At 39.3% G+C, this 23152-nt stretch overlaps 1 protein-coding gene across 11 annotated transcripts in view; it reads right to left on the bottom strand.

The window, feature by feature from the left end:
• The window catches only part of nrxn3a (neurexin 3a), a 207503-nt gene that overhangs the window by 179857 nt on the left and 4494 nt on the right, over nt 1–23152 (bottom strand). For 2 of the 11 annotated variants that reach the window (XM_041954645.1, XM_041954640.1), the window contains exon 2: nt 12961–12987. The exons of 8 other annotated variants lie outside the window; for them this stretch is intronic. In XM_041954645.1, coding sequence (XP_041810579.1) covers nt 12961–12987 — 27 coding nt within the window. Of the gene's footprint in view, nt 1–11352; nt 11365–12960; nt 12988–13762; nt 13784–23152 lie in introns of all 11 variants that reach the window. One more of the 11 variants, XM_041954641.1, reaches the window with a different exon arrangement.

Consider the following 23152-nt stretch of genomic DNA (forward strand, 5'->3'; position numbering starts at 1 on the left):
AATATTTAAAGTAATTATTAAGTGAAGCTGTTACAAGTAAATGCATGTGCCTACAATTTGTCTAAAAATCTGTCTTACATTTTGCAAAAATAAAATAAAATGCACATATAGAAATGTAGAACAGAGGACAGTGTTGTGCTGGCATCAGATAAGGGTCGTTCCAGCATCTGCAGATGGTATAACAGCCGTCGGGCTAATGCAAATATCAGTCTGCCATTGTATTTGTCCCGGAGAGAGCAACTAGATGTCACTGAAACATCAAGCAGCAATGTCCAATCGATACTGTGCCATTGAGGAAGCAATCTGAATTCTGCTTCTCTTACCATTTTGATTGCTTTTGATTCCACATATGTGTACTTACTAGAAGCAGCCTCGAGGGACATCATGACAGAGGCGAATAGACTGAAGAGGACATTGACAGAGGAAGCGAAGAGGAGAAAATGAGAGAGTGACCAAGCAAGAGCCAAGACAGACGTATACCTTGGAAAGGCTTTCTATTATTGGCCAGAAAATTGCGACATGTACTGTAAGGCTGCAAGACATACGCTGAGCTGGACTTCTTGCTGTTGGACTAGTAGGTAACATTCGCTGGCTTGCTATGTCTTCTGTTGTTGCACAAGCTTGATGTTTGGCTGTCTTACCAAAGTTGTTTACTTGCCAGTGGGTGGCAAATTGCACAAAATGCCAGTTCTTGCATAATGGTGCTTTCAGAACACCTGCTGAAAGATTTTTTTTTTCTCCTATGATATAGTCCTTGCCTTTTTAAAGCCAATAAAATAATAACCAGCATGATGGTAAAGTTCCCTTAGAAATTTGGTTAATATAGGGTATGACCTGCAGGGTGACATTTTGAATGAGCTCATGATCCGCTTAAATTTCTGTTTTGTTTTTGTGTTTTTTTTTTTCGTTTTCTTTTTTGATAGACTGTTCATGATATCATTAACATGTTTCTGCAAATGCCAATAGGGCCATCTGAACCTCACGCCACACCATCACAGCACAGTTTACTCTCCACTTTCAGTACTGCTGCTGCTCATTTCCTCAAAACGCTTCTTCCAGTTGCCAGTTTGGCAACCCAGAGCTGGCGAAATCCAAAGGCCTGTGCTGATCATCATACCTGGTGTTTACACAGCCAGTGTGAACACACGTCTGCATTCTGCCCTCTTCTTATTGACTTTGTCAGGTTGGAATACTAGCCAAAAGCTAAATGCACAGCGACAGAGCTGCTTCACAATTACACAAAATCATTTTGAATTGTACAAGTTGGTGACAGTTTCACAGACTGGAAATAAGGTGAAATACAACTCAACCTTAATACCTAAAAAGCATTTAACTAGAATAGTTAGTGAGGCTTATAATAGCTTATCACAGATATATCAATTAATTGATAAAATAAAATAACTTGAATATCAATATTAGTTAGTCAGTTAGTCAATAATTACCAAGAAATATCAGTAGTCAGAAATATGTTTTAGGGGATTTATTTCCATCACATAACAAGTGACAAGTTGATTTTTACACTGTAAGTGTCCCACCCACTACGTGCTGCATCTTGTAAAAGTCCCAAGTGAAATATGCTTTACCAATGAGCAAGCTTGACCTGAGTACATGTAGTGTAAGGCAACTAGACAAGAGTGACAAAGACAAAAGAGTGAAATCTGCACTAAATGATGTTCTAAAGCTCTATGAAAAAGAGTGTTAAAATACACACTCACACCTGCATTATCAATCCCACCCTGCGGGGATGGGCTGTTCATAGTTAGAAGCAGAGAATTCACAGGGCTCATCTGTGAGGCATAATTGCTGTTAAATCACTTGATCAGCACAATGAAAGTATTGACCATAAACAAGATATGGAAGCCTGGACTGAACTTAAGGTATGGACAAAAAGCCGTTCAAGCATTTTAATAAAGCCTAGTGATGGTCATTCTAAGACTGTACAGGAAAAGGAACGTCACATGTATGTTCTTTTGCATGCAGTAATTGAGTCACAACGGTTTAGAGCCTGTCAAACAATTGGTCAGCAAACACACCGAGAGGATGAACACTGTAAAATTTCTTCTCAGGATCAGTGAAGAGGCAGACAGAACTTGAACCTACTGCAAAGGTAGTTAAACTGAAAGACTGTCAGACAAGCAGTGGGCCTTCCAGCATTCTACTGTGTTGATGTCTATAAAGACAGCAGAGACTCCTGTTTGTGCCACTCTCACTGATGCATGCGATCACATTTTGCTTTGCATATCACGATACTGTAAAGCATTTTCATTATCACAAAAGCACTGTCTGACCACCTGCAGCCCAGTGATTTGGTTTCTTCTGTAGTTGACAATCTGAACTGTAAACAGAATGCTGCCACATGGAAACTCACAACTAGTGTGCATCACCTGGGATTGAGATGCATCGCCCAAAGGTGAGAAAAACACACAGCCTCGCCATCTGCAAGATTTTGTTGTGAACTTAAAAATGGGATCCAGACAGCCTTTGGAAACATCAAATGACTATCACGACCTCTGTCCAATGATTGATGCATTGATTAATGCATTAAACAGGTTTTTGGCAGACTTGTATAATATTCTAACAGGAACAACTGCCCTGAATACCAAGGCAACTAAGTCACAGCAAGTGACAAAAATCTGTCTGCTGAACTTCACCAGTCAAAGCACATTATTTAAAGAAAAAGACAGAACGGGATTATTGTCAGCACCATGTGTGATGCACTTGTGTTACTAAGGCCATATCAGGATGCTTTCCCAGACTTGTACAAGCAGTCGAGTATCTCCTTAATAATAGTCACATAAGCTGCTTGCAAACTGACCTTTTCATGCCTATGCCAGCTAAAGACATACCTGAGGAACAGGAGTAGTGATGTGACAACCAGCAACCTGGCACTGCTGACAAGAACTGGACATTAAGGCTGTGAACAGCCGTCACAAAAACTGCCGTATTGTATTTTCTGTGGCTGACGAGTACACATTTCTTTAAACTGGCTATTAGCATATTAGTATTATTTATTATTGGTGTATTGTGTCATTGTTAAGGTGTTTTTTTTTTCTGTTGTAACCATTGGTAATGATAATAAGCCATGTTGACAGCTGGTGCAGTTTGACCTGGTGTGGAAGCTGTAGTTCACAGTGCACAGTCCTTTGTGCATTCTTGTCAATGGTGGTTCCATCCAGCTAACTGAAGCGTCATGTTTATCATGTTTAATAATTTGTCTTTTGGGCTAAACTGTGTACCACCTGGTATTACTGATTAAGTTTACCCAGCAACAATTATCTGCCACTGCTGCAGGCATCCTGCAGCTTGCACTGTTTATATAAGATGAAATCTGAACTGAAAAGGCCAAAAATGGAAAAAAGCGCAGAGTTAATGCCAAATCCTGGAGAGATGTGGGCAACGTGGACTGTATAGCCAACAGAGGGAATTGGATGCCAGCAAACTTTATTTTTTTGTACATCTTCCCTTGGGCGACACACAAGTGACACTCATGACTGCCAGTGCAAAATATCACATGTGTTTAAAAAAATATTTACGGGAATGACTGGCAGTGATTTGATTTGAAGATTTAAGGTTAGAATCTTTACATACAGAATCAGACACTACATGAACTAACCAACTATCAACACCAGCGGACCCAGACTGAAACTCACCAGGTCCAACTTAGTCCCATGAATTGTCTTGCCCTGAATGCTGAATGCTTTTCTTAAGATTTGAATATAATTTCTCGGGCTGCATCGTAGTCCCTGGACTCCAGTAGCTGAGTCGACGCTCAGTGTTGCTACGACGAGGCCATGCTGAGCTCAGGCTCACAACACTGTGCTGCCTTTTTGGATTTGGGCACATGAGTGTGTGTTTGGACAGTGCAAGCTCCTGGTTAACAGTACACTGCTGTTTGAACACCTGCTGGACCAATGAGGGGTTAGACTTAGGTATTCCAGTCCAGCTGAGAGAACATCACATCTCTAACACATCTCTTTGCCTTTAGTAACATAGTAACAGTCCAGAACTGTAAGGTCACTACAGGTCCTAGCAGCAATCTTTCAGAATACAAGATGGGTCTTAGGCCGGACACACAATGATTTGTCAGAAACAAATGCCTCTTCTCAGCCCTCCAATCAGTAGGAAGGAAGCTGTTGACAACATGGGGTTGCAAAATACGTGTGTTGTGATGATGTGTTTTGGTTCAGGAATGATCTGGTTCGGTGGCACAATTACCGAATGCTGCAATGCTGTTGTTGTTGAAAAGATATGCGATGGATTGCAAAACATGCAAGTTTCATCTGAAAGGTTTTTCTTTAGAGGCAGTGTCATCGCTCCAGGACAACATGAGGGGCTACCAGATGTGTATTCTGTTTTGTGTCTTTGGAACTTGCACACAATGGCCCTCTGCTAAAATCTCAATCTGTGTCAAAGTGTACTTTATCAGTTTAGAAGCATGTCAGACTGTATGTTGACTGTAGGATGAATCATAGCAGTATACATGTAAATAAAAAAACAAAAACAAGCAAGCAGAGACACATCATGACCTCCATCCAATCCATTTGTGGCACTCTTATGTCTGACAATGCAGAAAAATAAAGATAAGAAAGCTCTGGCCGACCTGTTATTTGAACTGTGTACTGTGTATGTGTCACAATGTTGGCACGGTGCCAAGCCATTGTTCTGATGGCCAGTTATTCAGATTCCCTGTGTTGTTATTTCTTCTTGAGTTCACAACGAGCTGAACGACAGCCTGACTCCTTTCGTAGAGGAGCTTGATGGAATGGTCAGCGCTATCTAAATGAAAGTGTCCAGAATAACTAACATTTGGTAACGTACATATTAAACAGCTTATCACTGGCGTGTTTAGGTGGAATGTTAAGGTTGATATGTAGACATTACACTTTGTCATGATAACATCTTTTTTTTCATATAAATGATCACTCAAACTATTGCTTCAATCCAAAATATCTTTTAATGGCAACTTGAAGCATCATCCTTCAGAGGCACTATCAGTTAAAGTGTATTGCCTGGTACAACCAGCAAAAAGTCTGTAACTAATAAAAACAGCAAAAGAGGGAAGAAGTGTGGTAGACATGAAAGCACATGGGGAACAAATGAAGAGTGTGGTTTATCAGTGCTCTGGTCTCTCTGTTTTGTTTGGTCTGTTTTGTGTGTGTGTGTGTGTGTGTGTGTGTGTTTTGTTGCCACTGCTGTTTTTGGCATATGATCTCTGCCAGAACAGGCCACAGTATAGTATGGGACTCCATGAACAGCTCGGTGTGAACAACTTGCCAATTGTGGTTTTGGTCTGAATCACATGACGGGGTGTTTGTACACCCCGTCATGTGATTCAGTTCTGTTACATTTAGAAAGTGTATTTATATTACATTTAGAAAGTGTATTTATATAATATACAGTGTATCACATATGTACAATATAAACAGCGTATGTCCACATTTATCTCTGAATAATCCATCCAATAATCCATCCATAAAGGACAGATTATCCAGTGTCCACATACATGACAGTGAGCAGGGACAGAGAGGACCAAGCTTCTGCTGAGTATGGAGATCAGTTTCTGTGATGAGATGGGAGTCACATTCAGAGACTGGGTTGAGGGGTGCAGGTCTTACAGTGCACACTCTGTGCATGTTGCAAACGAAAATTCAAAGCACACCCCACAGAGTTTGAAAATTAGAATAATTATACTCATTATGGTAAGTCCTGTTTAGCCTATAGAGATAGCTGTAGGGTGTGGCCTTCTGCTCTGCTGGGACCTAAATAAAGTCTGAATAAAATAACTCCATAAGGATAATCTCACCTCGGTGTTGGAGGCTACAGATTTTCAACAGACAGCCTTCATTATGAACTGTGGGCCTGGAGTTTGACAGACATGGACATTTACCAGGTTTGTCAGGCATTTCCAACAAGAGTGAGTTTTATTTTACAAGATTTCTTAGAGGTTTTACCAAATATGAATGCATTATTTGTATGTATGCACAGATTATGTGCTCGGAACAGATATTAAAAACATACACATTTCTGCAGCAATATTCACTCCATGAACTGCAGTAATATTTTTGTCAGTGTAAGTGCTTAGTTTTTGAACATGCAGACTTCACAGAAATTCAACTCTTGTTGCTTTCCCAACTAGAACTAGAGTATATGTAAGGTTGCGCTGAGATCACCAGATCTCAAATTAATTTGGTAATTAAATCTCATCATAGTCCTAATAATGGCCCACATTCTAAAAGGAAAGTTGTAATTTAAAGCAAACCATAGATGAAAATCACAGGGAAACAATTTCCAGGGTGTAACGCAGCAATGCATACATGAAGCCTGAAACAGCAGCTTTGCTTTGTTCTCAAACACCTAATCAAACCAACGAGGCAAAGCCTCTCCAGGGTTCACAAGTACTGCATTCACCTTGATTCTACATGGCCCAAGGCATACTCACCCACCTACCCCCCTCTGTCTGATGCTGGGCTATCCCCGCCAGCACTCAGTCAAGCGCAGAAAACACAAATGTCCAAGCACCTCAACCACCAACCCCCAACATGTCTGTTCTTCTCCACCCTAAAACCATTATGACATTACTGATCCAGTCCATTGGATTTTCTGCTTTATTTTACAGGGCAATTTTAGTTACTCTGTAGCAGTAGGATTACAGACAGTATAACAACAATAATAATATAATAAAATTCATAATACAGGGATGTTGAACTGATTTGTTTAAAGCACAAAAAATGATTACACTTCATCATTGCTATTAGTTTAGATCATAGTTCTCTCGCCTATTTGGCTGCTGAAAATGTCTTCTTGGGTTCCACTCTTTTTGTAGTAAATTCCCTTATGTTCTCAGGGGATTAACCTCGTCCACCACGATGTCTAACTGAATTACGATGATGTTTGTGGAAGATCTGCCCTTTTTAAGACCCAAATATGCCTACTGGCTGACTGGCAGCCCTAGACATATTTCCAAACCCTTGACAAAATGGACAGCTTTAAGACAAGGTGTATTAACAGAATGTAGGTAATAAACATGGATAAGACTGGAAACTGGTAGTAATATTGTGATCTGTGAGGAGAGACGTCAGGTAAAAGTAAAAAAAAAGGAAATGACTAATAAGGGAGTGAATGAGGTGTGAAAATGAAGACAGCAGAAACCAGGAGAATACTAAAGTAGAGAGAGAAACACAGTCTTAACAAAAAAAGAAATCTTAATCCAAATTATGAGAGAAGCATTGGGTTTCAGCCCATGACAGTGAAATGCGACTGCTCAAGTCAGAGACACAGTTTCCTATTATCCTCTTCTTTCTCTATCTGCCGCCCTGCCACAAGTGAGCCGCCATGCAAATAGAGCCAGGATGGAGCCTCTTGTCTGCCTAACAGGAGGCGACAGGGAGCCTGATGCCTAATAATGTCCATCTCACTCAGGGATTAAACACAGCAATGAGGAAGACAGACAGGTGGTGAGGGGAGAGAAATCTCCAGGCGTTTACACAAGCTCTGTTCTGTGAATGGGGGAAACCATCGTAGGTGTACACAACAGGCTGCAACCAATTACAGCCTCTCTACATCCAAAGACATGTTTCTGTATTGGATGCATTTCTACTAGCACCTGCCAGGACCTTTACATTTCACATTTCCATACACATGTACACACATATACTATAATTATATACATTTTAGTATATCAGCACATTTCAGTTTCATTGGCATATTTTATTCTGTCGGAACATTTCACTGTGTATATTTTATATTTTATTCTGCTTGTATATTTTATTCTGTTTGCACATTTCACTTCCATATTTTATTGTTTATTGTTTAGTATATTTTATTGCCTAAGTATATTTTCATTCTGTTATATTTTTAATTGCTTCACGAATATTTTTTTTTATTGCATGTTGGTTTATTTTATTTTATTGTAGTTATCTTAATTTTATTCACTCTTTCTAGCCTTATCTTTCTTACCATCTAACATGGGGGTTGCAATGAAAATTTCATTGACATGTGCAATGACAATAAAGACTCTTGAATCTTGAATCTTGAATCATTGAGTTTTGTGCTCATCAACCACAATATGATACCAGACTGTTCCTATGAGTCTACACTTGAGCTGCATCATCGTGGTCTGATTAGGTAGATCACAAATCTAGTATGAAGCGGTAATCAAAGCATCTGAGAGATCACTGAAAGTTTCTGATTTTTTGAAACATCATAGTGTTTCTACACATTATTGCTTCTCGTTTTTCCTTTCAGCATCATACTTCTTGATTTAAGGAAGTTATCTGATGTTAGAACACAGCACTCTTAAATACTCGATTCTGATTGGTCAATCACCAAAATTCAGTGGTGCTTATTTGTCGAGAGACGAGCGGCTGCTCAGGAATTCCTAACCGTCATTGGCTGAAGGGGCAATCCGTTAATGTACCAAGCTCAATAACAAATCACCAGCTGATTTGAGCGGCAAAATATGGAGCATTTTCCAGACGTTACTTTTAATTTGTTTGGAGAGGACAAAACACTCGACGTGTGGCTGGAGAATGACATGTCCCCAGCAAAAAAGACTTTCAACCCTCTAATACCGTGGGTATCATATTTGAAACATTTCTGAAATGTTTTGCATTACCATATGGTAAAAACTTTGCTCAAAACGATACAAACAAAAAACATATTTGCTAATTTTTTTTTACATTTAAAAAAAAATTGTTAAAGGGCCAAATAAAGTCTTCAAATTCAAAAAAATTGAATTTTCTGTCCATTATTTCTTGGGTCAGGCATTATAGGGTTAATGATCTTTTAATATATGATGCTGAACGCAGAAATCAGCTGCTGCAGGACTTTTATCCATCAGTACAAAATAATAGCGGTAAACTAAACTCGTCAACTACGTCTCTCTCAGGTCTGGGATATCCCGTCACGTCTCCACATTTGACATGATTATAAATAAGTTTTCCTGCCTGCTGGCCTGCGCACAGTGAGAGCGGTGACAGGCGAGAGTAGGCTCATTTTAAATCAATAAAATATGTTTTAATCACTGTTTTGTGTCACTTTATTGAATAATTTAGTAGTAAGCTGTGTTCTAAGCGGAATAATGTACAGAGAGCAGGTTCCTTCAGGATGAAGGATGTTCTATGTTCTATGTCATCCTGTCAGGGTTTATTTCTCCATAGCAACCTGCTCACTATACATTATCCCTTACGTAGTTGGCAGTGTCAGTTTTTGTACGTGTCTCCATCATCACTTCAAAACAAAACAATACAAGCCATGACTAAGACAGACATCCATTTCAGATGGATATGGAACTATTTCTGCTTGACTACTTTCATAGTTAAAGGCTAATTTCTCATGATTGAGAGATGATTTAGTTTATTTCAGCTTTATTCTTGTGCCAGCAGCTGTACATTAGCATGTGCATCATTGTTACAGGATCAACTATTAATGACATTTTGGTTAAAGTGCTCCAAAAGGCAAAACTATACACAGCACAGAATTTCTCTAGATTTATGGGTCATTAATTGCCATTTCTGTGAAATAAGTCTAAAACATCTATCCAAGGTGTAAACTGATAAATAAATTTAAAGCTCTTCTTGAACCATTTGGAGTCATGCATGGTTTTGATCTCTTTTGAAAGGTAACAGTCTTTTATCCCAAACAGTCAAAATCACTGTACTTCTGGCACTGAGAAATTGAAGTTTGAACACACTGAAGTTGAAGATTTGTATTTCAGCCTGAATAAATATATATATTTTGCCAATAATCAATTATATGTGGGCCTTATTAACTGGAAAACACAATGAGACCACAGCATGAAGCCTTACCCTTCTCTATGTTCAATAAAAACTGATACAGTACCACAGAAAATGAATATTTAACACGTGTTTCTCTAATGTTGTCTAATTATTTTACTTATGTAAATAAACTGATTAATTTATATTCAGGCAATCAATTTTAGGCTGTCTTTATACATGTGTTGTTTATCTACATTCACTTTTAGGCCATATATTATACTGAGACATTGGTCAAATGAGGTGCCACTCAAAAGTTCCATCTTGAGACCAACATCTCACCTACAGTACACTGTGCATACCTCCTGGAGTTAGAAAGGAGGAAACATAGAAGATTGGCAGCCAGCTAATTTTAAAATGATAAAACAGCTCTCCTTGGATTATTGTAGTGCTTTGGACTAAATGTTTTACTGGATTGGGTCATCTAGAAGTTTGCCAATGCAACAAGACTTTGTGTGTGTGTGTGTGTGTGTGTGTGTGGGTGTGTGTGTGTGTGTGTGTGTGTGTGTTACCGATTGGTCTTAACAGGTGAGTTACCTTAATTTTAGAATCAGTTGTTAGTTGCTGGCAATTGATTATACCTGCTCTTGTGATTGTATCTTGAAATAGTGGTGGAGAATCTGAGCTTTCCAACGATGTATGGCATCAGTCAAACGTAAACTTAGTGTTTGTGCCAAAGGACAGGCAGACCATTTAACTCTTGAGTGTTGAGGGGTTGGTTGTGTCAAGTCCCTAGAGCCTTGCCCTCAAGTTTCAAGTCAAGTCTTCAGACCATGAGCTCTCAAGTGGGGCAGACTTCAAGTCAATACAGTCCATGTTGACTCATATGACCTCATTTTTGAGGACAACCTGAGTCTGTCTCAAGTCTCAAGTCTGCAGACCTGATTTGTTTTTTAACAGTCTCGTTCAGCAAGAGATCTTTCTGAGATTTATCCATGTGAGACTACATCAAAGTCACACCTGTAGTTCCAGAGGAAGGTATGAAATAAGCAACTGCTACCTCTAAGTCTAAGGGCAGTGTCAGGGCAGCTATTTGCTTTGACTGACAGCATTCCACACGACATAAATGAACCAAACTAAATGCACCTAACACATTCAACAAACAGGTTAGGTGTGGACATCGCTTTAATTTGGATTGTCAATTCTTTTGCTAAAAGAAATCCTGTCCTGTCCCTGCTTCCATCAGCCAGAGGTAAGAAAGACTTATAAATGCTGTCATTTGAACTCAGCTTATATAAACGTCAGCAATGAGTGAGTTTCTAGTGAAAACCAATACACAGTGGCTGTTGTTCACTTTGTATCATAAAACTGTCTCACAGCATCCCTGCATACACTGTACAGCATTATAACAAATTACAAAACACACACACAATGAGAAAACGACACACTCTCTTCTTTCCTTCTCCTTCAATTAAGGTTATCTCTTAATTACTCACTTAATCCAGCACCCTTGGTGAGAAACCATTACAGAGAAGACACTGAACACAGACAAGTAAACACATTAGAGCTCTCAAACACTCACAGAGCAAGCGTCGCTTTTCATAGAGGCGGAAAAGGAAAGATTTTGAAAAAGCTGTACCTTTGCTTTTAGCTAGAGGAGCAGGAGGAGGCAGAGATAGAACAGAGGATCCACAGCCGAGAGAGCCGGACAGCGAGGAAGAAGAAGAGGAGACATAAGTTCAAATTCGAGCAAACACCAATCATCAGTGTATACTGTATATGAATACATGTAATGTAAGACAATGTACGGCAGCAACTACAATGCAACTGTACATCACAAAAAACTTGAAACATGCAGCCACATCAGGCAGTGCAGGACCTCTGATCGTCACAACCACACTGCACACAAAGAGCTCCACAAAAAGCCAGAGAGCACCAACTATAGAAATGGTGGAGAAATATTTTTAGGCTGCCCAGGTAATCTACTCATATGTAGCTTGTAATTTCATCATTTTATTTAATTTTATTTGGATGATAATTTTGTGGAAAATATTGGTATAGATCACATTTAATATGTTCTTTAAATAATCCTCAGATTGCAGAAAGACAATATCTATCTTAAAAAAACACAGTTTTTTGAATATTTACATATATTTCAAAGAACCAAATGTGTGTTTTGCTATGTGTCTCTGTCATATGTTCGTCTTTATATTGAAATGATTCATTCAATCTAAGATTTAATGCTGTTAAAAATGTAATTTAACAGTATGTATCAGCATTCATTCAATGATTGTATAATAGGAGGAAAATCTTCTGTTATTCGGACTTGGGTGCGTTTGATTGGTTATCATACCTTGTCAATAACCTAAATTAGCTGCTGTTACATATTAGTAGCAGTTTGACAAGTGAAGCCACATATGAACAGTGTATATCTCCTTTCCAGATCAGTAATGTAACTGTCACTGGTGAAGGCTTTGTAGCTATTTTAGCAAGTGGTTGACACTTTGTTCTTTTTCGTTCTTTTCGGCACCCCAAGTCCTTCCTGATCTGATGCCACTAGTGACAGGATGGCATCACTATTTGAAAACAGTTAACTGATTTTATTAAGTCACAAAAACAACTTGCTTAGGTTTAGGGAAAGATTTTGGCTTAAAATAAGTATTTAGTTAAGATTAGAAAAAAATTACTACTTGAGTAACTTTAGGGGACCGTCATCGTCATGGTTACATTTAAAATCACTTACGGCCCTGGCTATGGTTAAAAGACACCATTGTTGACTCTTGGTCAGAAATGGGGAACAAACAGCAGTCTCCTCTGTTATAGAATGACATTGTGTTGACCAAACCATCCAACTCAGTCCTCCCTCTGCAGTCACTCTATAATAATGTCACTTGACTTCCACCTTTGCGCCCAACAGCAGGGGTGGATAAGTACTCAAAACCTTTACTTAAGTAAAAGTACAAATACAACAATGTAAAATAGCTCTGCTGCTGTAGCTTGAGGTCAGTGGTTAAAGCAGACGACAGGGGAACAGAAATGTCAAATACTTGTCTTATACTGTTTTGACCAAATCTATAGTTACTGCGTTTTGGCTTTTGTAGGGCAACACAGCAGAATGGTCTAGTCACAATGTATATAGAAACATGCACTTCATATATATTCCACACCAACACCAAAACATGCAGCTCCAAACTAGAATCATTCACAAAACAAAGACAAGATACAGGAGAGGGAAAGAGAAGCATACCTTGTTCTGCCATCATATGTGCAAGGCCTTGGGAAGATAAGAAGGATACAAGAAGGGGAAAGGGACAGCGTGAAAGAGGGCACTTAAGAAAAGAGAACACTTAGTTTCAATACTCTTCAGTATTGTGATGATACATGTTTTTCCAAGCGGGGAAAGCATGACATCAGAACACGACAACAGATGACAAAGCTTCCTGTGGCTGAGCAGGAGGCTTCCTAATAAGAAATACCAGCATGATAGTAGCAGTGACAGCCTGCTGAAACACATTTAACCTCATCTCTACCCATTAGTGCTGGAAGTGGGTGCTGAGGGGCCTTTTACGTCACGTGATTGACCGAGTTTATAAATTTGTTAAGGTTTAATATACATCTCAATCAGCTGTCCAGCTGTAACAGCTGTCAGAGCTGACTCAGAGAATCACCAGTCACCGACTACTGCAACACACTCGTTTCATTCCTTTTCCTCAATATAACAGGCCACAAAAGGATGACTGATTTTCCACTTACCTGTTTGTGGAAAAACTTGAAATATTGCATAGAAGGTTTGCAGGATAGCCTGTTTCTTGCTGCAGGTTCTATGATCCTTTTGCACACTACTTCTCTCTTTTTAATACATGTGGTCAATTTGATAGATGTAGCAGTGAATCTGCCTTTAGGCTGGAAAGGCTCACCAGAGGCCTCCCATTGCAGAATTACAAAGCCCATCCTATATTTGTATCATCCTAGCCTGTCTAGAAATATGCAGTCAGGTCTGTACAAATAATTCATAGTCATATATTAACTTTTTTTTCATTAAAACTCACCTGGCATATTGTTGTTGACCTCTGAAAAGGAAGGGAAAAGAGAAAACAAGCAAAGCCAGCATTAGAAACACTCTTCTTACTTGCATGTTGACTGTCATGCAAATGATTATACACTTCATAGTCCATACAGAGAGCTGGCAGTGAGTGCAGCCATGTGTATGTCCTTAACAAAGCAGAAGATTTCAGTAATGAAAAGTTAAATCATCATTCAGTCATTTCAGAAGAAATTCAAAGAAAAATATCCAGTGTGAAGAAAAAGGTACCTTCTTAAATCATAAAAGCACACACAAAATGAGCTAAGAACCCAAAATAAAGTAAGATAAAATAAAGTTCATCCATAAGCGATTTGTGACCTTTGTTGACAAAGCCCAAGGACTGAAATAATACACAGGTTCAATCTCTGCATTCCAGACCCCCCGAGGCTCAAATGTCGTGAATGATAATTGTGACTGACATACTGATAGTTTTGCTGTTCTGGGAGACACTGCAGTAGTGGGGCATAAGTGTAAAGTCTGTTAAAGCCACAGGGCCACCAAGATCAAGAATCCACCCTGACCTTGGAAACAATAAACATCCACAGCAAAACTCTTGGAAACATGAACCACATTTTTTCAGCTACAGTAAAGTCAGTCTAAATTTTGACCTGAGGGTGGCATTAGAAAAAAAGTCTGGCCATACAACCCATACAACGCTCCTTTCACTCCCAATATCACACAGTGAAAAAATAAAAAAATGAAAATGATCGTAACTGACTGACCCAAGAATGAAAGAGGGAACGTGATGGAGAGTCGTCAAAGAAACTATTGGTTTACAGACATTATATTTCAAACCATAACTGCTATAAAAATAATAAGACAATGCACCTGTTCCATAGATTTGATACAGAAAATAATGTATACTACAAGTACAGATTTCAGCAGTTCAGTTTAAAATATATATAGAACTCTGACCACAGGGTCTCCAATAGAGTGCACTCATTATCTCACACATTAAAAACGTGTTATGTTTGGTAGGTCAAAGAGACCCAAATGCAGGACAATCAGACAGACAGGTTGTAGAACAAAAAATGAGCTTAAACCAAAGCTGAACCTACACAAACCAAACAGACAGACAGAACAAAAAACCAAACAATACAGAAGTAATAACAAAGCGGTATGGCACAGGCCGGAAACAAAGGCAGGACAAGAGAACAACGCAGACAACCTGACCACTGAAGGAGGGAAAACACACTGAATAAACACAGGAGAGGGAAGACCAACACAGGACAGGTGAAACTAATCTACAATCTCTAATCACAAGGGTGGGACAGAGAAAAGACAGGAAGAAGAACAAAAGATGACACATGAGGAGAAACTCTTTCAACATAAAAACAGGAAAAACCTGAACTATATATATATATATATATATATATATATATATATCTCCATGTAGCTTCAGTAAAAACTGAATGTAGATTGGAAAAGAGGTGTTGCTAAACAGATTCTTAAATAATCAACATATTTGAATGTATTTTAGCTCTTCCTCTCTCCAGTATTTTTGAAATTTAGTTAATCTGTACAATCAAGCTAATTACGAACTTTTAAAAGAAACAATGCAATAAAAGCATAAACGTCTTTGTCCTCTGATGCCATCTTTAATTCTGTGAAAATAAAAATAGAAATAAATCATCTTCTGGGAACCATAAATATTGATGACAAAATCTGGCTGTCGAGTGTGCTTCAGACTCAGATGACGATGCCTTGCAAACTATTGGACAAATCAGTGAGTTTATATTTCCGTCCAAAGGCCACAACACTTTAGCACGGCAAAAAACAAACGTGATGTTCATCATCATAACCACTGCCCTTCTGTGATTGTTGAAATATACGGCATGTGGTCATATCTAGTTGGGCCACTCACAGAAATGAAGTAAAATGTAAATGACTTGAGATGTATTAAATGTTCTGAGCAGGGAGTTATTGGGCATGTTGGAGTGTTAATGTGAACACAAGCAGATCAGATAGGCATTAGATATTAATTCACTTTAAACTGAGGATATGTCAGATGGGTTGGAATGAATTCATCAAATCATCATCCGCAAGAGGAAAGTGTGTGTGTGTGTGTGTGTGTGTGTGTGTGTGCGTGTGTGTGTGTGTGTGCATCTGTTTACACAGTCATATTGTGGGGACTCGCCTTTCAGGTACCGTAATGTAAATCATTAACATTTAGGGTGAAGACTTGGGTTAATTTTAGGGTAAGTCTCCAGGAAATGAATGTAAGACTATGTATTCAGCCCAAAAGTGACGGAGGCATGACTTCGTGCGTGTGTGTGCGTGTGTGTGTGTGTACGCACGGATGTATCTTCCATGTACTAGCTTACCTCCCATGTAAATAACATGCTATCAGCTATGCCAGCAGTGATGAAAGAAAGCAGAATTTTGAAATACCCCATTTATCATTGCACTCTCCCACTTTATCCAACACATCATGAATCATCCCTTTAAGTAATCCACTTTGAGCTCTAATCCCTCGCTATCCTCGCCTCACCTTTTGGGTATTGAATTAAAAGAGAGAGTCATACTCTCATAGTCATACCCTTGGTTTTATGTCCACTGATGAATAAATAAGTTTGTCAAGGCACCAGTGAGTCACCACGAAGAACGGTGATCTGTTTGGATTTTATTTTTAGGAGGAATTTCTGAGGAGAGCTAGAGAATATAGATTTGTTACATTCATGACACAGAAAAAATGTTTGCGAGCCCCCTGATTCCCCCTACAGCAACTGTATGAGTTCAATGCTGGCTGGTCTGCCACTAAGAACTGTACCTGTTTGGTTTGGTGACTGGTACCTTATTAAATATGTATGTGTTTGCATGTCCCTCTCTCCCTGTCTCTCTGTCTGTCCACACACTGTCCTGATGGTAGATTGTCAACGGAAGTAGGTCAAGATAGAGAACAAAATAATGGCAGGGCAGGAGGGGGGGTGACTGAATACCGCTGATCATCGGGAGACAGAGAGAGAGATTGAGCTTTGAATGATGGATTAGTCAGAAAGTCAAACTGGAGTGGGAGAGGGAACTGAAAGATGAATTCGTTAATCTTCTCTCTCTCTCTCTGTTGTTACTTCCTGTTATCTATTCAGTTGCCAGCGGTTGGAGGCATCCCTTGTTTGTTCTTCCATACAGGCATTTAGTCTGTGCATATGAGCCGGTCCTCAGTAGAAAAAAACCTAGCACTGGTTGTTCACTTAAACTGACCTGTGTTACATTTTCCAACAACCCCCCAGTACCCTATGAAATATCTCTGTATTGAACAATTCTGCGCATTTAGTCCAATGTCCAATTTAACAGTCATTGCCAATACAGGACATGACGTGTCCTTTATATACCGAGGCAGGGTAGCATGTCTGGCCTTCATACAGGGGCTAGAGTCCACCTCCCATCACAGCAAATAAGTTTGCCTTTTTATTTGCTATAGCCACTATTTGTCCCTGATAATGACCATAGCGAAGATGTTTGCATTGACCTTAATCATGGGTTTCAAAGCATTTACCAATCATCCCATAGTTACAGCAAGTAATCACTTTTATATTTTGTCTTTACTGACTGAACAAACACGATCAGTGTGTTAATTAGTGAGCCTTATGGTGTTTTCACATAGGAAGCAAAGTGAATTTTTTGCACAGAGCAGTTATGTTCAAGGTCAGTTGAAAATACTCAACAAGCTAAAAAATTGCGAGTATCGTGGGCCTGTTCGGAGCGCTGTGAGGGGAAGACAGAGCTGCTGCTGCCTGACAGACAGCTGCCGAGTGCCAGGAAGCTCTGGGGGAGCAGAACAGAGCTTCTGGAGGAAACAAACCCAGAGTCACACTGGATTCTCCTGTGATCCATAGAGCTCAGGGTTTTTAGACGTCTGGGATTAAAAAGTAGATTCTTTTGGGTGTTATAATGTTATTAGTCTCTGTCCGCTCATGTTGACCACTGACTGGAGAGGAAATGCACTTTACATCATGAATGTACGGAGAGAAGAAAAGAAAACGATGTGAGACTGGAGGGAAACTACAGATCATATTTATACTCAGCTGACTAACCATGTTCTCACTGAGCTCTGTCTTAACACCCAGACATGAGTTTGACGTTTATCTTCTTATCTTACTTTCAGAAAAAAAGCTAATAATTATATGTCCCAAAATGTTGGCCTATTCCTGTAAATGTGATTAAATAATGTAGAACAAATGTGTATGTACTCATTGAAACTAATAGCTAATAATAAATAACTAATTGAATATGTGTGTGTTAAAGATCATCAAAACAACAAGGATAAAACAAAGTCCAGTAGAGTAATACTGAGACATGCAGGAGCTCTTCTACAGTGAGTATTACAGGGCTGCTGGAATAAAGATCATGTGATTGATGAATAACTGACACGAAAAAATCAGTCTGAGGTGTTTATTACACAACCGTATGTCACAAAAAGACACATGATTATGAGGAAATTATACATACTCCGTCCTGTCACTCTCTTTATCTATCTCTCTGTTTGTGTGTCTCGCCCCTACACACATGCGCACACACACACACACACACACACACACACACACACTTGCCTTTCTAGTCTTGTTTGGACACTCACTGACAATGCATTCCCTAGCTCTTACCCCTCATCATCACAACAAAACATCTAACCCCAACCTGTACCCTTTCCCTCTCCTAAGCCTAACTCTGACCTTTAAAATCCCCCCCGGACACACTTTAATCTCTTTCTGTTGCATTTCTGTCGGTATTTCAGTATCAAGTTTAATGTTACTGAAATCTCAAATAAATCAACTGGTTCAGAGAGGACACAGAGGAATAGAAGCTTTGGCAAGATTATCTCAACATGCAACACACACACACACAATTCCCACGGGATAAAGGATCGAGTCACTACAGAGAGGACATGATTATTACTGTTTTCATCATCATCATTGTAACAGCCATAACCTCCTTGCTGACTGGTTTCACCAGCAGCCATGTCTCATGTCGACATGAACATACGGCGGCTGGAGAAAGAACCAGGGAGGGCTGCTGAGGCCATCTGTCAACGGCGTACAGCTAAGAGAACGTCGGCTGGGTGCAGGCAGCAGAGCTCTGGGACTGGTTTGAGAGGGAACAACAGATTGGAAAAGATTGTGTTTGCTAGTTTAAAATGAAATCTATTTTTTTTTTTGTTAGTTATAATAAATATAGAATTAAAATAAAAGCAATTGAATAGTGCATGAACAATAGACAGAGGTTCCTTTTCCACAATGTTTATTCTAATCAACAATACTTTACCTCAGGTATCATATAATATAATACTTCTTTTAGGATAAAAATGAATAGTTATTTGTTGGTGGTAGAGACCAGAATATTTCTCCAACCTCAATTAGATAAGCACTTATTTTAACCCAAACCATGATCTGCCTCTAAACCCAGTCATTTTCTGCTTAACCATGGCTTTGTCATAACAGTTTTAAAAGGCACAGACGTGATGCTGTCCTGCCGAGTTTGAAGTGACATCACATCACCTCTGTGTTACTCTCGAGGGTAGTTGCAAAGAATGTATTTTGTTGTTTAGTTCGGAGGTCTTGTTAATTGTGAACTGTGACACATCCCTTTGCTGTACCAGTCTGGATTTGAATGCATTTTGTGCTTTACAATGCATATAAGACTGCCTCAGTTAAATGACAATAAAATTACATTTCAATCTAAAGAGGGCAAATGGTATCAGCCCTGTTAATTGCATTAAGGGCAGCAGCTTAATCTGGAGCTTTGTCACTGGCTTTCCCTTACATCATCAATTCTACTCATTGAATTCTGCTGGTTTCTCGCTCCCTCTGACTTCATCAATTAATCATTAATTAAACAGTGCAGGAGTTCATTGTCTTGTTTGCACTGGTTTTAACCAGATATTGATGAACTGTGTTGGTGTGTAAACCTATGGAAGGTATTCTTTAGTAGCAAGCATAGTACATAGGCAACTATGTTAACAATTATATTCACAACACAGCCAGTTGTCTTAGTGTCACTAAAAAGCAAATACATCTCTGGCCATTCTGTGGCATAATTAATGAAGAAAATGTTTTATGGGCACATCATGGCTGTTCCACCATGTGGCCACTAACCTAACAATAACATATAAGAATTTGATGGCAGCATGAATGACGCAACAGTTTCCTGCTACTTGTTGTGTTGTCAGAACGAAGGTGACAGTGATAGTGACTGTCACTAGTTGTAACATGATGCACTGCAAACTTCATCTATCCTGTGGTCTCATATTCAAGCCCTCAGGCAGCTGCAGCTATCTAGCTTGTGGGCATCTATTTGCATTACTTTATCCTTTTCTATTTAACCACTCAGTGTACCTGGAAGCCAGCATGAGCTACCTAATAATTAATCAGCTGTAAACACTTCAAGGAAATGTGCCAAGAACATAGTTCTAAGTGTTTGTTTGCATAGTTTCATTCAGCACAATCAATACCTTAAAACTGCAGATAGTCCATTACAAATGAAATTAAATTAATAAGTTTCAGTTGCTGTCATGACTGCCATCACATTGCATCTACAGTGTTAAGCTCTGGCCATGATCCCACTTCCAGGCTCTGATTGGACAGGATTATTGTAGTGCATTTTGGTACTGGCAGAGCATTTCCATCTCAAGAATGAAAAAAAAACTCACTAGTCCTTCCTCATGAATCAGTGCTTTACATTTAACACTGTCAGGTTTAAGCTGCTCTCTGCAGGACAACATGTGAATGCAGCACTCCACCACACAAACAAAAGGTTGCAACAATTTGCATTATATTTCACTTTATTATTGTGTTTGAATGTAGGTATTTTAAATCTTCCATCATCAGCGAGGTGACAGGTCAACTAAAAAAAAAAAAGAAGCTATTATTACTACACAAATTCAAATGCTAGTAACATCTGTTCAGGGCTTTAATTCCACTTTTGAGAACAGTTCTCTGACAACTTGTTTCTAATAGCTTCCTTTTTCCTCTGAGGAAAAGGCCTCCAGTGGCTCAAAGGGAATAACGGCCTAACACATACTAAAACACTGCGCAAGGGTTTGTAATACTCACAGATAGGATTTTACAGAGTCATCATCAGTCGATACAAATTATTGTATCGTTCATCACATCAGTCAGTCAGTCACTCACTCACAGATGGCCGCTAACCCAGAGCCTGCATCTTTTGATACAGTACACTGTATACTATATATGTATAGTGTGTGACTGACCTTGTTGGATGACGTTGGTCCTACCCGAACAATTTGTATTGGAACCCGACTACATTTTAATTCATTTCAATCAAGTGCTAAGTCTAACTGAAGGTTACCAAATAATGTCAAAATAGAAGTGATTGGAATTCATGATTAAAAACAGTATTTGTGTTAACAAGAGGGTGACAGCAGCAGAGTGACAAGTACAACATGACTCTACTGATGGAAGTAGTACAGGTGGCCTATATCATTAGTGCTTATTTGAGAGTTGGCCATTATTTGAATACTGGCTTTTTTGGAGAATATAGTGATTTTTTTTTTAGAATTCCGAACAAAGTGCCAAATGTGGTGCACTCGGGATATTTTTCATGTTTGTGTCTTATGGTTTGAAATAAAGTACATATATGCATCAGACATTTAACGATTAGTACCTCAGAACCCAATGCTATGTACCCTGTAAAATGCACAGTCATAGCTTCAGGCTTTGCTGACTCTCAGCCATGTCACATTTGCTCCCTGATGTATTCAAAAAGCAGGCAATCCACCAATCCACTTCTGCCAGCACCATTAACTATGTTATTTATCCCAAATCCAAATTCTCTCAGTGCTGCTTCAGCTCCCTGCTTCCACACACCTACCACTGCCTCGAAAGAGGCGGCCCGGAAGACAGGCGAGGTAGGGAGAGCCCGATGTAAATCACCACTGGGAACTGGTACCAATGTGGAGGCTGTAAATCAAGGTTGGGAAAGCGGCCTGTCAACCTACAAGGGTCACCAGTGCCTCACTAAGTCACGCATCACAGCGCTGAGGAGCTGGAGGATGGTGAGGTTGTGTGTGTGTTTTGGAAAGAGAACTGTGAGAGGGAGTGGGAGGATACTGTACGTAGCGATGCCTGTAGATGGAAGAGCTGGGACACCAGTACTAAGAATAACAGAAAACCATATTTAAACATTTATCCATTCAAAGAGCCCAAAATAGTTCCGGAAATTAATGTTAGACACGTATCATAGAGCTCTGTCTGGTGCTGTAAAAAAAACATTTCAGAGAGGTCCTGTGCAACATTGTTACTAGAAATAGAACCGGTATGTTACTGTAGAGGCCCATGCAAAAAGTATGAAAAGCACCGCATCCTGCCATATTCTGTAACTCTAGAGATCTATTATTTTATTAATTCATTTTCATTATATACTTGCTGTCGATATCCATGGTGCCCAGAGGACGATTCCTAATGATTTTCCTGGCCCTAAGGTCAAAGTTTCCCTGCCATTCTGCTTGCATTAGGTTTCTTAAGTGTCATGGAACACCAGTGGTGACACTACTTGACACAGCACTGGTCACAAATGTATTCACAGCGGATCAATTTTGGTCTGGAGACAGCCAGCCATAGAGCAATTGAAACACAGCTCTGGCAAAATTGTCAGCCCAAAGGATGTGATATACAACAACTGCCACTTGTGGTTAGGGGAAACCTCAGTATAACTTGAAAATAATGGATGATTCCTGTGGTCCCCATAGGATTAATTGTATGCCTTTAGTAATCCCCTGAGTGCCTTTTTGAAGGGCCACACATTTTCACACTGGCATGAAAATTACTGAGAACATTCATACTTCCCAGAGGATAAAACATCTTCATTTTGGACATTTCATGACTTGTCTTCCTCAAGTCAAAATTTCCACTAAAACAAAAGAAGATCTCAGGAAACTGCCAAAATTACAAACACATTTAGATCGATCACATTCAACATCTGCAGAGGATGACCATTTTTGGATTTCAGTGGCCCTCACTGTCTTTCCTTTCGTGCCACCCTCAGGACAGATTTTACATTTTTAGCCCCGATATTGGTAAGATAAAGCAAAGTCATCAGTATGCCGCTCTGTCAAATATATTCTTAAACCTGCTATCCCAATTTTAGACTTTTAGTTTCACATCCCTGTGGTACAGCTGTATGTGTTGGCAGGAAGACCAGGGGCATTTTGAGAAAAGCCAGCAGTGACAAAGATTGACCTGATTAAAAATAATGATCTTTGCGGTCATCCCTCTACCAGCAAATATCATGAACCTCATTTCAGTTTAGCACAAGTTTACCTGTCAAATTCCAGTTCAACTTCTCTTAGTATCTTGTGCCAAGACAAAATCTGAAATTTGGTATGGAATGTGTCAAATATATT

The sequence above is a fragment of the Chelmon rostratus genome, chromosome 15 (genome assembly GCF_017976325.1).
Source record: "Chelmon rostratus isolate fCheRos1 chromosome 15, fCheRos1.pri, whole genome shotgun sequence".
Taxonomy (NCBI): Eukaryota; Metazoa; Chordata; class Actinopteri; order Chaetodontiformes; family Chaetodontidae; genus Chelmon; species Chelmon rostratus.